Source organism: Solanum dulcamara, chromosome 7 (genome assembly GCF_947179165.1).
Source record: "Solanum dulcamara chromosome 7, daSolDulc1.2, whole genome shotgun sequence".
In the NCBI taxonomy this organism is placed as follows: Eukaryota; Viridiplantae; Streptophyta; class Magnoliopsida; order Solanales; family Solanaceae; genus Solanum; species Solanum dulcamara.
This window is the reverse complement of record NC_077243.1, coordinates 11911616-11923227: the sequence shown is the minus strand read 5'-3', so window position 1 is coordinate 11923227 and position 11612 is coordinate 11911616. Positions and strand designations below refer to the sequence as shown.

The 11612-nt window shown below is 31.7% G+C and overlaps 1 protein-coding gene across 1 annotated transcript; it reads left to right on the top strand.

The window, feature by feature from the left end:
* The first annotated feature begins 466 nt into the window (after positions 1-466).
* LOC129896353 (proteinase inhibitor type-2 CEVI57-like) lies at positions 467-1376 on the top strand. Its single transcript, XM_055972224.1, has 2 exons — positions 467-579; positions 670-1376. The coding sequence occupies exons 1-2, from the start codon at positions 531-533 to the stop codon at positions 1218-1220; spliced, it is 600 nt and encodes a 199-aa protein (XP_055828199.1). The 5' UTR covers positions 467-530; the 3' UTR covers positions 1221-1376.
* Positions 1377-11612: the final 10236 nt, after the last annotated feature.

Here is an 11612-nt window from a genome sequence, read left to right as displayed (position 1 = left end):
ATAATTAATAGAAAGTTAAAATATCATATATGAACAAGAAAAACAACAAAACATAGGGGAATTAATATTGAAAATGGAAAGAGGTAGAGAAGATAATTTTTTTGATCCAATTTGATTATGATTTGAATTGAATGGAATGAGTTGATGATAATAATGACTTTATTAATCAATGGAGGCTAGCCTTCTTAAAAAACAAAGCTTCACTTTTGATTTTCTTTTTAATTTTCTATATTTTAAAATTAATGATTCTGTCAAATTTTTAACTTCCTGTAAATGTAAACAAAACAAAATAACACATTTATATTCATCGAAGGTTAATAGGCTTAGTTAAGTTATAAAAATAAAACCTATAATACAAGACATCGTTTTCTTTTTTAATCAATTGGAGGCTATTAATGTGAAGAAAAAAAAACGTTTTCGTTAGCTATCTTATTTTATCACTCCTTTTTGCTATAAATAGGTGGAGGAGGATAGACACTCCTCAGTCCTCACCCCCCAAAAAGAAAAGAAAAAGAAAATAAGCATCCATAATGGCTGTTCACAAAGAAGTTAGTTTCCTTGCTTACCTACTTGTTCTTGGTAAGATTTTCCTTTCTCCTTTATTTATTTTCTCTTTAATTTCTTTGTTGATACATATACACAAGTAGCGCCTTATTATATTTGTTGTAGGAATGTTGCTACTTGTTGATGCCAAGGCGTGTACCAAAGAATGTGGTAATCTTGGCTATGGGATATGCCCGCGTTCACAAGGAAGTTCGGAAAATCCCATATGCACCAATTGTTGCGCAGGCTATAAAGGTTGCAAGTATTACAGTGCTGACGGATCTTTTGTTTGCGAAGGAGAATCTGACCCCAAAAACCCAAATGCTTGCCCCCGAAATTGTGATCCACAAATTGCCTATTCAAAATGTCCCCGTTCAAAAGGAAAGACGATGATTTATCCCACGGGATGCACCACCTGTTGCACAGGGTACAAGGGTTGCTACTATTTCGATAAAGACGGCAAATTTGCCTGTGAAGGAGAGAGTGATGAACTTAAGGCATGTACTCTGGAGTGTAACCCTAGAGTTGCATACATGACTTGTCCATCTTCTGGATTGGCCAAGCTTAATAGTGTTTGCGTTAATTGTTGCACCGCAGGAGAGGGCTGCAAACTCTATGATCATGATGGATCTTTACTTTGTACTGGAGAACTTCAAACCTATATATCCACAGCATAAGGCATCTATCTGCCTACTTCTAATCAACGACATGTTGTAGTATTTTAATGTATGAAATAAAAGCATTCCCGGCAATGTATGCAATGACATGCATGCTAATCAGCTACCAGAGTGTCTGTTATGTTATGTGCAATAAGATTCGAATTTTGTTAATGATATTGTTCTTCTTGCTATAATTAATATGTTATGCCTAAGTTTTGATTCAATGTCAAGTTGGAAAAATAATTTTTACTAGGAATGGTTGGCTAAGTTCAAGAGGTGATTAAAAGGACTAGTAGAAATTAAAATAAAAATATGCCGTACGTTAAGCAGTTTATAAATGGGCTGTGAGATAATCTTGAAAACTAAAATTGAAAGAATTTGGGCTGGAAATGAAATTTTGCTAGGAATTGTGTAAGTGTATGATTTAGGTACTCTGTTAATTTTTCATAATTTAGTTTGTTTTCTCTAAAAATAAAAAAGAATTGGGACTAAGGAATTAATGGAAGAAATATGATCCGTACAAGAAATATTATATGAATATTACACCATCTTACTCAAGAAAAAGTTTCTCACCCAAATAGACTCGTCTAAATGACTATATGTTCAACAATTTTAATTTTCCAGAACTTCAGAGCATAATGTCATCAGTTCAAATTTAGTGCATTGCATATAGCTATGTTATGGTAATATTGTTTGCAAAATTATGATGTGAGCAGGGAAGGAGCCACCTTGTGATCAGGGGTTCATCCGAACCCCTTTCAGCGGAAAATTTTACTATTTATATATAATTAAAATATCTTTTTATGTATATACATTAGATGTCGAATCCCTTCGACTAGTTCATGTGTCTACTTCTTTAGATTTTGAATCATCTTAGTAAAAATTTTGATTTCGCCACTAAATGTGAGAGCATAAAAAGGTATCCATATGATATAAATTTAGTTAATTTTCAAACAAGTGTACACATATATAAATCTATTTTACGTAATGCACGTGCGGCGTTGATACACAATATTTGAATAATTTTCATTGAAATTTAGTGCTATACTTCGATTTTAATACTGTACAATCTTTCAACTGTTGAAAGGTTCAGAATCTTCCTTGTTCAAGTTGCAAATTCTTAGATTGACTTAATTTCTGCATGTGTTATTATATTTTCCTTCTTATCCTCTGCCTCTATTAAAGTTTTCATAATCCTACCTATCAATTTGCATAATTTTCCGCAAGTAAAAGCTAAGGGCGGATTAATTATTCGTTTTTGTTATAATCACGGGTACCGTAAACGTTTATTTGCACTATCAATATTAACATTTATTTGTGTGAAAAGAGGCTGATATATGTTTTACTTTACCATTTAGATGATATAACTCTCATTACAAGAGCGACTCACATATATCTTTACTATTACAAAAATGATTGATCACACATACATTTTTCATTTAGAAGTGAAAAAATTAATTTTTTATTTTTTAAAAAAATCATGTAGGGGTATATATGACCTTTCTAGCAAAGTAATTATATATATTGATCTTTTTCACACGTAAACTATATTTTGACTTATTTGATTATATCATTATTTGAGTTTTTTATTCTTAAATCATTTTTTCTTTCATTTTTTAGTGTAAAAATAAAAGAAATAAAAAGAAAGAAGCGTGAATGGAAAAAGAGAAAAAGTAAGAAAAAAATTTATAACTATTTTTTGTGGTTATATGGTAATTTAAAAACTACTCTAATTCTTTTGCGGCTATATTGTAATTTAGTTTTTTTTATCGGTAAAAAAAATTGCGGCATTTATAATAAATATTACAAGAAAATCAACGAAAAAAATAAATTTGACCATCAAAATAATAAATTCAAATCAACTGTTGAATCATAAAAGCTTAAAAAAACACGTGAGAAAGATCAAATATATTCCTACATGAATTTATTTTTTAAAATAAAAAAATAATTTAAAATTTATTTTTTATTAGAGGAAAAAAGACTATATATGTGAGTTATTTAAGTAACAAATATATATGAGCCACTTCGAGTATATTAAATATAAATGACAAAGTTTGAGAGGTATATTTGGGCTTTTCCTTTATTTATTATGAAAAAATTACCTAAATATATAAATTATTTTACCATATTCTCTAAAATTTTCTACCATTTGAAAAAAATTACAAAAATCTCACTCTCTCGTATTCTCTGATACATCACTTTACGCGATGTATCGGTCGGAAATATCACTTTACGTGATGTATCAGGACATTGAGTGATGTATTCGGAACCAAGACGCGATGTATCGAGATGTATTCGAAATCAAGACACGATATATCAGGACATTTTGAAATGTATCCAGATTCCATCAAATTTACTATCTAAGCCATGCACAGATCCTTCTAAACGCTCAATACCCGATGAAATCGATCACTTCTTACCTTATCAATCCATACCTTGACAAAACATATTACTAAGAACGTAGACTTACAAGGAAAAACTTGAATTCTGATTCCAACTGTATCACCTAATTTCCTTATCTATCAACATTAGCTCATACCTTCAAGATCTTTATGAATTCCCGTATCTTAGCTTATCATTGATCGCCTCTCCATAGACCTTACTATATCCTTCGTTAAAAAAACCAATTGTATCAGTTATGAAACTCAAAACCACAAGAATTTATCACCACACTCAAGCCGAACATCGATAGATTTCTTTCTCAAATCTTATCCAACAGTTTTTAACCCATATACATAACACTTAACACTATCATCATAATCAGAGAAAAACAAATGGAACCACGTGTCCCTGAATCCAATTCTCCACTCTTTTTGAAGATACAACTTTGGCCTTGCAATTAGAGTAACTATCCTTGTTCTTTCCTTCTTTCGAAGGTTAAACTACATCCCACTAATTCTTTCCATTTATGACTCTAGCTCTTTTCAATTTTATTCGAGTAGTGTTTCAACACATTCCATAACTTTTCATACGACCGCGCAACTCACCAAATAGTAGCAGAAGTAAAACAATCCACAACTATAACTAAGTAAGCATTGATATCGTTGTAGTTGTCATATCATGACCCTCTTTCATATACACTTAATATATGAAACCATGGTAGAGATTCTGACCATAATCATTTCACAAAGCGGCGAAATTCACTTTTCTGGATTGAAGCAAAGTTAAATAGCATATATGGATAAGGCACGAAACCTGGCCTCATATGCTATAACAGACATCTTTCCTTGCTCTATATTCAGGGACTAATCTTTTTTCTTATCCCTCAAGGTCCGATGGATATACTTCTCTATAAAGAAGTCAGAAGACGTTGTCCAAGTCATACCAAAACCTCTAAAAACATTATCAAAAATGTTAGATCAGTATCTATGATTGTAAATAACCCTTAAGAGTGACAGAAATAGACTCAATGGTCCCTACATTCAACCACACATAGTCCGGATGTGAACTCTACGACTAGATAAATCTTAATACTGTCGAGCAATTATAAGTATCCGTGGTAGCTATTTTATATATTCCCATAAGTAAAGTGGTGCTTGTAGAACCATTGGTATATATCAACAATCCCAAACACCACCAAATGTTCCATAATTCAAATGCCCAAGGCTGCCCAAGGATGTCACCCTACAAAGATGACAATCACAGGATCGGTACACCCAATCCATCAGTAAGAAATCACCTGTAGATATGGAAACACGCGTGGGCATATGTAGTGAATCATACTCCAAGACATATCCGAAATGAAGTAGGTGGTAACATTAGAAAGTACAAAATTAAGGTTGAATAACACAAGATACTTCTTTCATAGTGCCAGTATCAAACATATCCATTCATCTTACTCCATATCTTCGATTTTTAGCTACCCATAATCAACCAGTCTAGTCCTTATTATAATAGTACACATACTCTATTTATCAAATCCCGCATACTTCTTACCGTACTCTACTTTAGTACCAGCTCTAATAAAAGGCTAAGTCGTTGTTGTTTCTCTAGTTCTGATCATTTGCAAAAATATAATGAACAAGGTCACCTACCAATTTGTATCACCTAAATACCAATTGGATTCAAGTAATAGCACGAAAGAAGGAAGGAAGAGAGTTTTCCTAAAGTTCTATAGCCCCTCGAATAAAAGTAAAGGTGTTTTCGTACCATTCCGCAAGACTCTACTAGACCTGTACTTGTGTGATGAGATCACCAAATCTAAAGCTCTGATACCAAGTTTGTCATGACCCAAAATGGACCATGAGTGACACCCACACTTATCCTCCTAGGTGGGAGAATCAACGCTACAAAACTCAACTTATGTTAGCGATTCAACTTATGGAATATTATAATAATGCGGAAGCCTAACTTACAAAAATAAGAAACAATAATCCACTAGGGTCCATTACATATCATTTCCAAAACTTAAAAGTCATCACATTAAGGACATCTAATCTCAAAATGTCAAGTCTAAGAGTATCGAACACCAAAATAAATAAATAACATAATGTGTCCAAAAACTAAGGACATCATGCCATGCCCGAGAGAATCCAACACGAGCTAAAATAAATAGCTAACCCTAAAACCTGGTGTGCTGGACAATGGCTATAGATGAGGTCGAGTCGAAGTTGTTGGTATACTCGCTGCACTCCACAAAAAGAAAATAAAGAAAAATACTAGTAGGGGTCAATACAGGACAACATGTACTGAGTAGGTATCATCGGTTGACTCGAAGTAGAAATCAATATGCATAAAATAAGTAGGAAATCAACTATAACACTTAACAGGTGGCAAACAACAAGATCAAGATGAAGTGACAACACAATGAAACAATTACGTAATTAGCCAACAATATCCAAAGTATACAAAAGGACTCAGGCCTCCACACCACGCTCTTTTGAAAAATGTGTTATTTGAGATTGAGTAGCATTAAGTTATTTTAATCTGTTTTCCTTTAATATTACTGTGCCAGAACGTGATACCTGATCCAATAATATCGTGTTGGCTTGTGACATCCGATCTAAATATACAATGTGAACATGACACCCGATCCAATAATATCATGTCGGAGCATGACATCCGATCCAAATATATCGTGTCAAAATGTGATACCCGATCCAGTAATATTGTGTCTAAATATGGCACCCGATCCAAATATACCGTGTCAGAATGTGTCACCCGATCCAAATATAATTAATTTATCATTCTTTCTTATCACTTTTCACTTTATTAACAATATTTCATCAAGCCTTCTTTATTCGAGACATCACTTTTGATAGGGCAAGTTCAAGATTATAGATTTCACGGTCTTAGAATTGCAGACCAACATATCAACCATCCAAATCACAAAAATTAAATGCATAGAAAACTTCACAATATTACTCAACAACTATAAATCCTTATTAAGAGTCTATCTATGATATACAATAAACTATAACCTACCTCAATCGAATAACCGAAGTCAAGTAAGCTAATTCATCAATGTTTTTCCTTTCTTCAGTGTCTTGAAATATTTTCAATCTATCAAGTATACAATATTCGTAAGCAAACGAATCCATAGACACTAACATTATATATATGTTTAACCTAGACCCAACAACTCATCAAATTCTATAATCAACTCCCTAAAACTCAAGCCTAGGGTTAAGCCTTAATTCCCCAATAACATAAATCTAATGATTTTGATATAATACAATACACATAACCTTTAATTACCAATCTCAATATATTAAAACTTGAATTATAATTTGATAATTAAATAAAAATAACTAAAGGCGAGACCAACTGCTAGAAAATAGTGGCGGCGCAGATTTGAAACATATATAGGATCATAGTTTTCTTTTCTCATATTCACCAAATATGCTCATAATGATTCCTCATGATTAGGCCATAGGATTATATACCCACCTTTCCTACTATTTCTAACAACTTCTGCCAAAGTAATCTTAACATAATATATCCACTGTCCAACAATATAGTTAAATATATTTTATCCATATACTCAACAATTGGTTTGTATATTCATAAGAATATGAGATTTCTCATCTTCGTACCTACATTTGTCGTTCGTGTAAGTTCTCGTCTTCTCTCTTTTCTCTTTTCAGTTATGCGTAGTAGTGCACAAATAAAATATTAAACTCTATTCCACTTTATTTTACTAAATATGAGATAAGTGGTATACAACAACAACAACAATCCAGTGAATAAATATGAGATAAGTGGTATAAGGTATAATTTTTTTTATCAATTTAGTCCACTAACTAAATTAGTTATCCAAAGGTACCCCTCAACTAATTAATCGTAGTTATCGAATAGTCCAAAATATCAATTAAAAATTTATGAAATGAGTATTTTATGAAATAAAAAGCTCTAATCTTCAAAACGACCTAATGGGTCATTACAAAGAAGAACAACACAATAATAATAATTATAGTATTAGTAATAAATAATAGTAGTAGTAGATTATTTCCACTAATAATAATTTTATCTTCAAAATCATGTTTTTAAATTTAGGCTTCTTACGTGTACTAAACTTTTTAATTAATGTTAATTATTTTTTGAGAAAAATAATAAAACAAAACAAGAAGAAAGAAAAGAAAAGAAGATAAATGATCAAAAGAGAAAAAAACGTAGGAAAAAATTGCTTCATTGGTTTTAGGAAGAAAATGTTTCATTGGTTTTCAAATATTATTATTATTATTATTATTATTATTATTATTATTATTATTATTATTATTATTATTATTGTTATTATTATTATTATGTCACGATCCAAATTCGTGTGTGTTGGCACTTATCTCTACCCACCGAGACAAGTCAGCCTAATACCCAACGGAAAGTAGATGCGTAAGAAAAAGATATAAATCAAAATTTAATTTAACTGAAAACACATAAAACAATCTCAAAATCCCTCAAGATTGGTTGTCACGTGTATAAACCACTAATACATTATCGAAGTACAAAAGAAAATACAGTCACAATGTCTTTGTCTCTAGATTAGGACTAAAACATATTAAAGAATAAGAGGGGTACGCTAGATGGATGTAATAGCTACCTCGACACTCGAAATGATAGCCTCGGATGTGGTAGAAAACAGTAGGAGAGCAAACAGGTTTATGCTCACAACCTACACAAGTGTAGAAGCAAGGGGTGAGTATCAAACAACACGGTACTCAGCAAGTGGATAAGTAAAACTAAGCAAAGCTTGATAGATACAAGTACTTCTGTCATCCCAACCGACCTACTCAACTACAACCTGCATAAAACTTGCCCAACTCTACACTCTACACAATAATAATAATACAATCCACGAATATTCATCGGTAGTCTTATCAAGTGAATCATATCAAGTTATATTCAAAATAAACAGAGCAATAAGTGGTAAACACGAATTCACAAATATCAACAAAATGTGATGCAATGCAATGAGATAATGCATGTTTGTCTTATCGGTACACATCCGCTGAATTATAGTCCGGAACCTATGGGGGATATTTTTGTCCAAATTACCTACCACGGAGCATGTGGCTCGTCCCCTCAATATACATATCCTGCCACGAAGCGTGTGGCCTGACCCCTTTGTTTCATAATACCAATCACGGAGCGTGTGACCCTACCTCCTTTTTTCATAATACCTGCCACGAAGTGTGTGGTCCGACCCCTTTGTTTTATATTATTTTTAGTCTCAACATAATATGGCAGAACCAATGCAATCAATTCATGTTCATATGATTCACGATAATAACATGACAATAACAATAATATTTCCTATCTCACATCAATATAGTCATTTCACATGTCCAAAATAAACTCATAATCACAACATATCAATTCCACCAATACATGTCATTAGATCACCATTTTATACCCCTCATCTCCATTTTTAAGGTCAATCATACAGTCAATAACCCAGTTCAATTCTTATTACTCCCCAGTACACATAACACAGAAATATAAGCATTTACAAGCTTAAGCTGAAGTTTAGAAATTCACTTGCCTTAATTAATCAAGCAATTACTCCAGGACTTGAGCCTTCCCTTTTCGTTGGGCCTCCAAATCAACGTAATCTAGTCAAATAAATAATCATAATAAGATTTTAAAACTAACAACACCCTTATTACCATATGTCTAGCCTAGACCCAAAAATTTAAGCAAATCTATAAACACGTTCCTAATCTTGATGCCACTTAACATGTCAAATCCTATATTTTCTTAATTTCAAAACTAAGGTTAAATCAAATTGAATAATCACTTTAAAATTTGAGCCTTTCGTAACGCTTCCGAATGATCAAAATCTTTTCAAATATATAATCTTAATAAGAATACGAATCCAATGACACTCATATTACTATATTTATTTTTGGATAAAAAATTAGGTCAAAAAGTCATCTCGAGTCACTAAAGTCAAATCTAAAATTTTCTTTCCAATTATGTTCACTCGTGATAAAATAAACTCACATGTCAAATTTAAGCTAAAATGGATCATTATTCAACCCCTAAATCAAGATTTTATGTAAAGAACTCTAGGGTTATATTTTCTTATTTCAGCGTTATTTCTTCACAAATATACCCTAAAAATATATTCATAATCACAAAAAAAATTAATAGAATGGATGAGAATAATTACCTTGATGCTTTAGATTGAAAATCCTTATTTTTCTCTTCTCCTTTATTGTTCAAAAAATACACAATTGTCAAAATAGCTTTAAAATATTTTTGGATTTTTGCAAGGAAATTATTTTTAAATTGTTTTAAATTGAAAAAGCTCGATAACCAATATATGTTTGTGGAAGATCAAAATTAGGTGTAAACAACGACGAATGTAGGTACAAATTTGAGAAATCTCATATTCTTATGAATATACAAACCAATTATTGAGTATGCGGACAAAATATATTTAACTATATTATTGGGTAATGGATATATTATGTTAAGATTGCTTTTGGTAGAAGTTGATAGAAATAGTAGGAAAGATGGTGTATAATCCTTTGGCCTAATCATTAGGAATCATTAAGAGCATATTTGGTGAATATGAGGAAAAAAAAACTATGATCCTGTATATGTTTCAAATTTGCACTGCCACTGTTTTCTAGCAATTGGTCTCGCCTTTAGTTATTTTTATTTAATTATCACATTATAATTCAAGTTTTAATATATTGAGATAGGTAATTAAATGTTAGGTGTATTGTATTATATATAAATTATTAGATATATATTATTGGAGAACTGAGGCTTAACCCTAGGTTTGAATTTTAGGGAGTTAATTATAGAATTTGGTGAGTTGTTGGGTCTAGGTTAAATATAAATATAATGTTGGTGTCTACGGATTCGTTTGCTTACGAATATTGTATACTTAATAGATTGAAAATGTTTCAAGGCATTGAAGAAAGGAAAAACATTAATGGATTAGCTTGCTTGACTTCGGTTTTTCGATTGAGGTAGATTATTATTTATTCTATATCATAGATAGACTCTTAATCGTGATTGACAGTCGTTGAGTAATGTTGTGAAGTTTTCTATACATTTAATTTTTGTGATTTGGATGATTGATATGTTGTTGTGATTGGTCTGCAATCTCAACATCGTGAAATCTATAATCTTGAACTTGTCCTATCAAAAGTGATGCCTCAAATAAAAAAGGTTTGATGAAATATTGTTAATAAAGTGAAAAGTAATAAGAAAGAATGATAAATTAATTATATTTGGATCGAGTGCTACATTCCAATACGGTATATTTGAATCGGATGTCATGTTCCGACATAATATTATTGGATCGGGTGTCATATTACAACACGGTATATTTGGATTGAGTATCACGTTCTGACACGATATTATTAGATTGAGTGTCATGTTCCGACATGTTATATTTGGATTGAGTATCACATTCCGACATGATATTATTGGATCGGGTATCACATTTCGACACAGTATATTTGGATCGGATGTCACGAGCCGACACAATATTATTGAATTAGATATCACATTCTGGCACAATAATATTAAAGGAAAACAGATTAAAATGACTTAATGCTACCCAATTTCAAATAACTCATTTCTCAAAAAAGCGTGGTGTGGAGGAATAATTCCTTAGGTATACTTTCGATATTGTTGACTAATTACGTAACTATTTTATTGTGTTGTCACTTGATCTTGATCTGGTTGTTTTCCATCTGTTAAGTGTTATAGTTTATTTCCTGCTTACTTTATGCATATTGATTTCTATTTCGAGTCAACCGATGATACCTACTTAGTACATGATGTCCTGTACTAAACCCTACTAGTATTTTTGTTCGTTTTTCTTTTATGGAGTGCAGCGAGTGTACATGCAACTTCGACTCGACCTCATCTATAGCAAGTGTCCAGCACACCAGGTTCTAAGGTGAGCTATTCATTCTAGTTCGTGTTGGATTCTCTCGAGCATGACATGAT

Coding starts and splice junctions, on each gene's coding strand:
- LOC129896353 (XM_055972224.1), top strand. CDS start 531: ATGGCTGTTCACAAAGAAGTTAGTTTCCTTGCTTACCTACTTGTTCTT. Junction 580..669: donor TGCTTACCTACTTGTTCTTG/GTAAGATTTTCC, acceptor TATTTGTTGTAG/GAATGTTGCTACTTGTTGAT.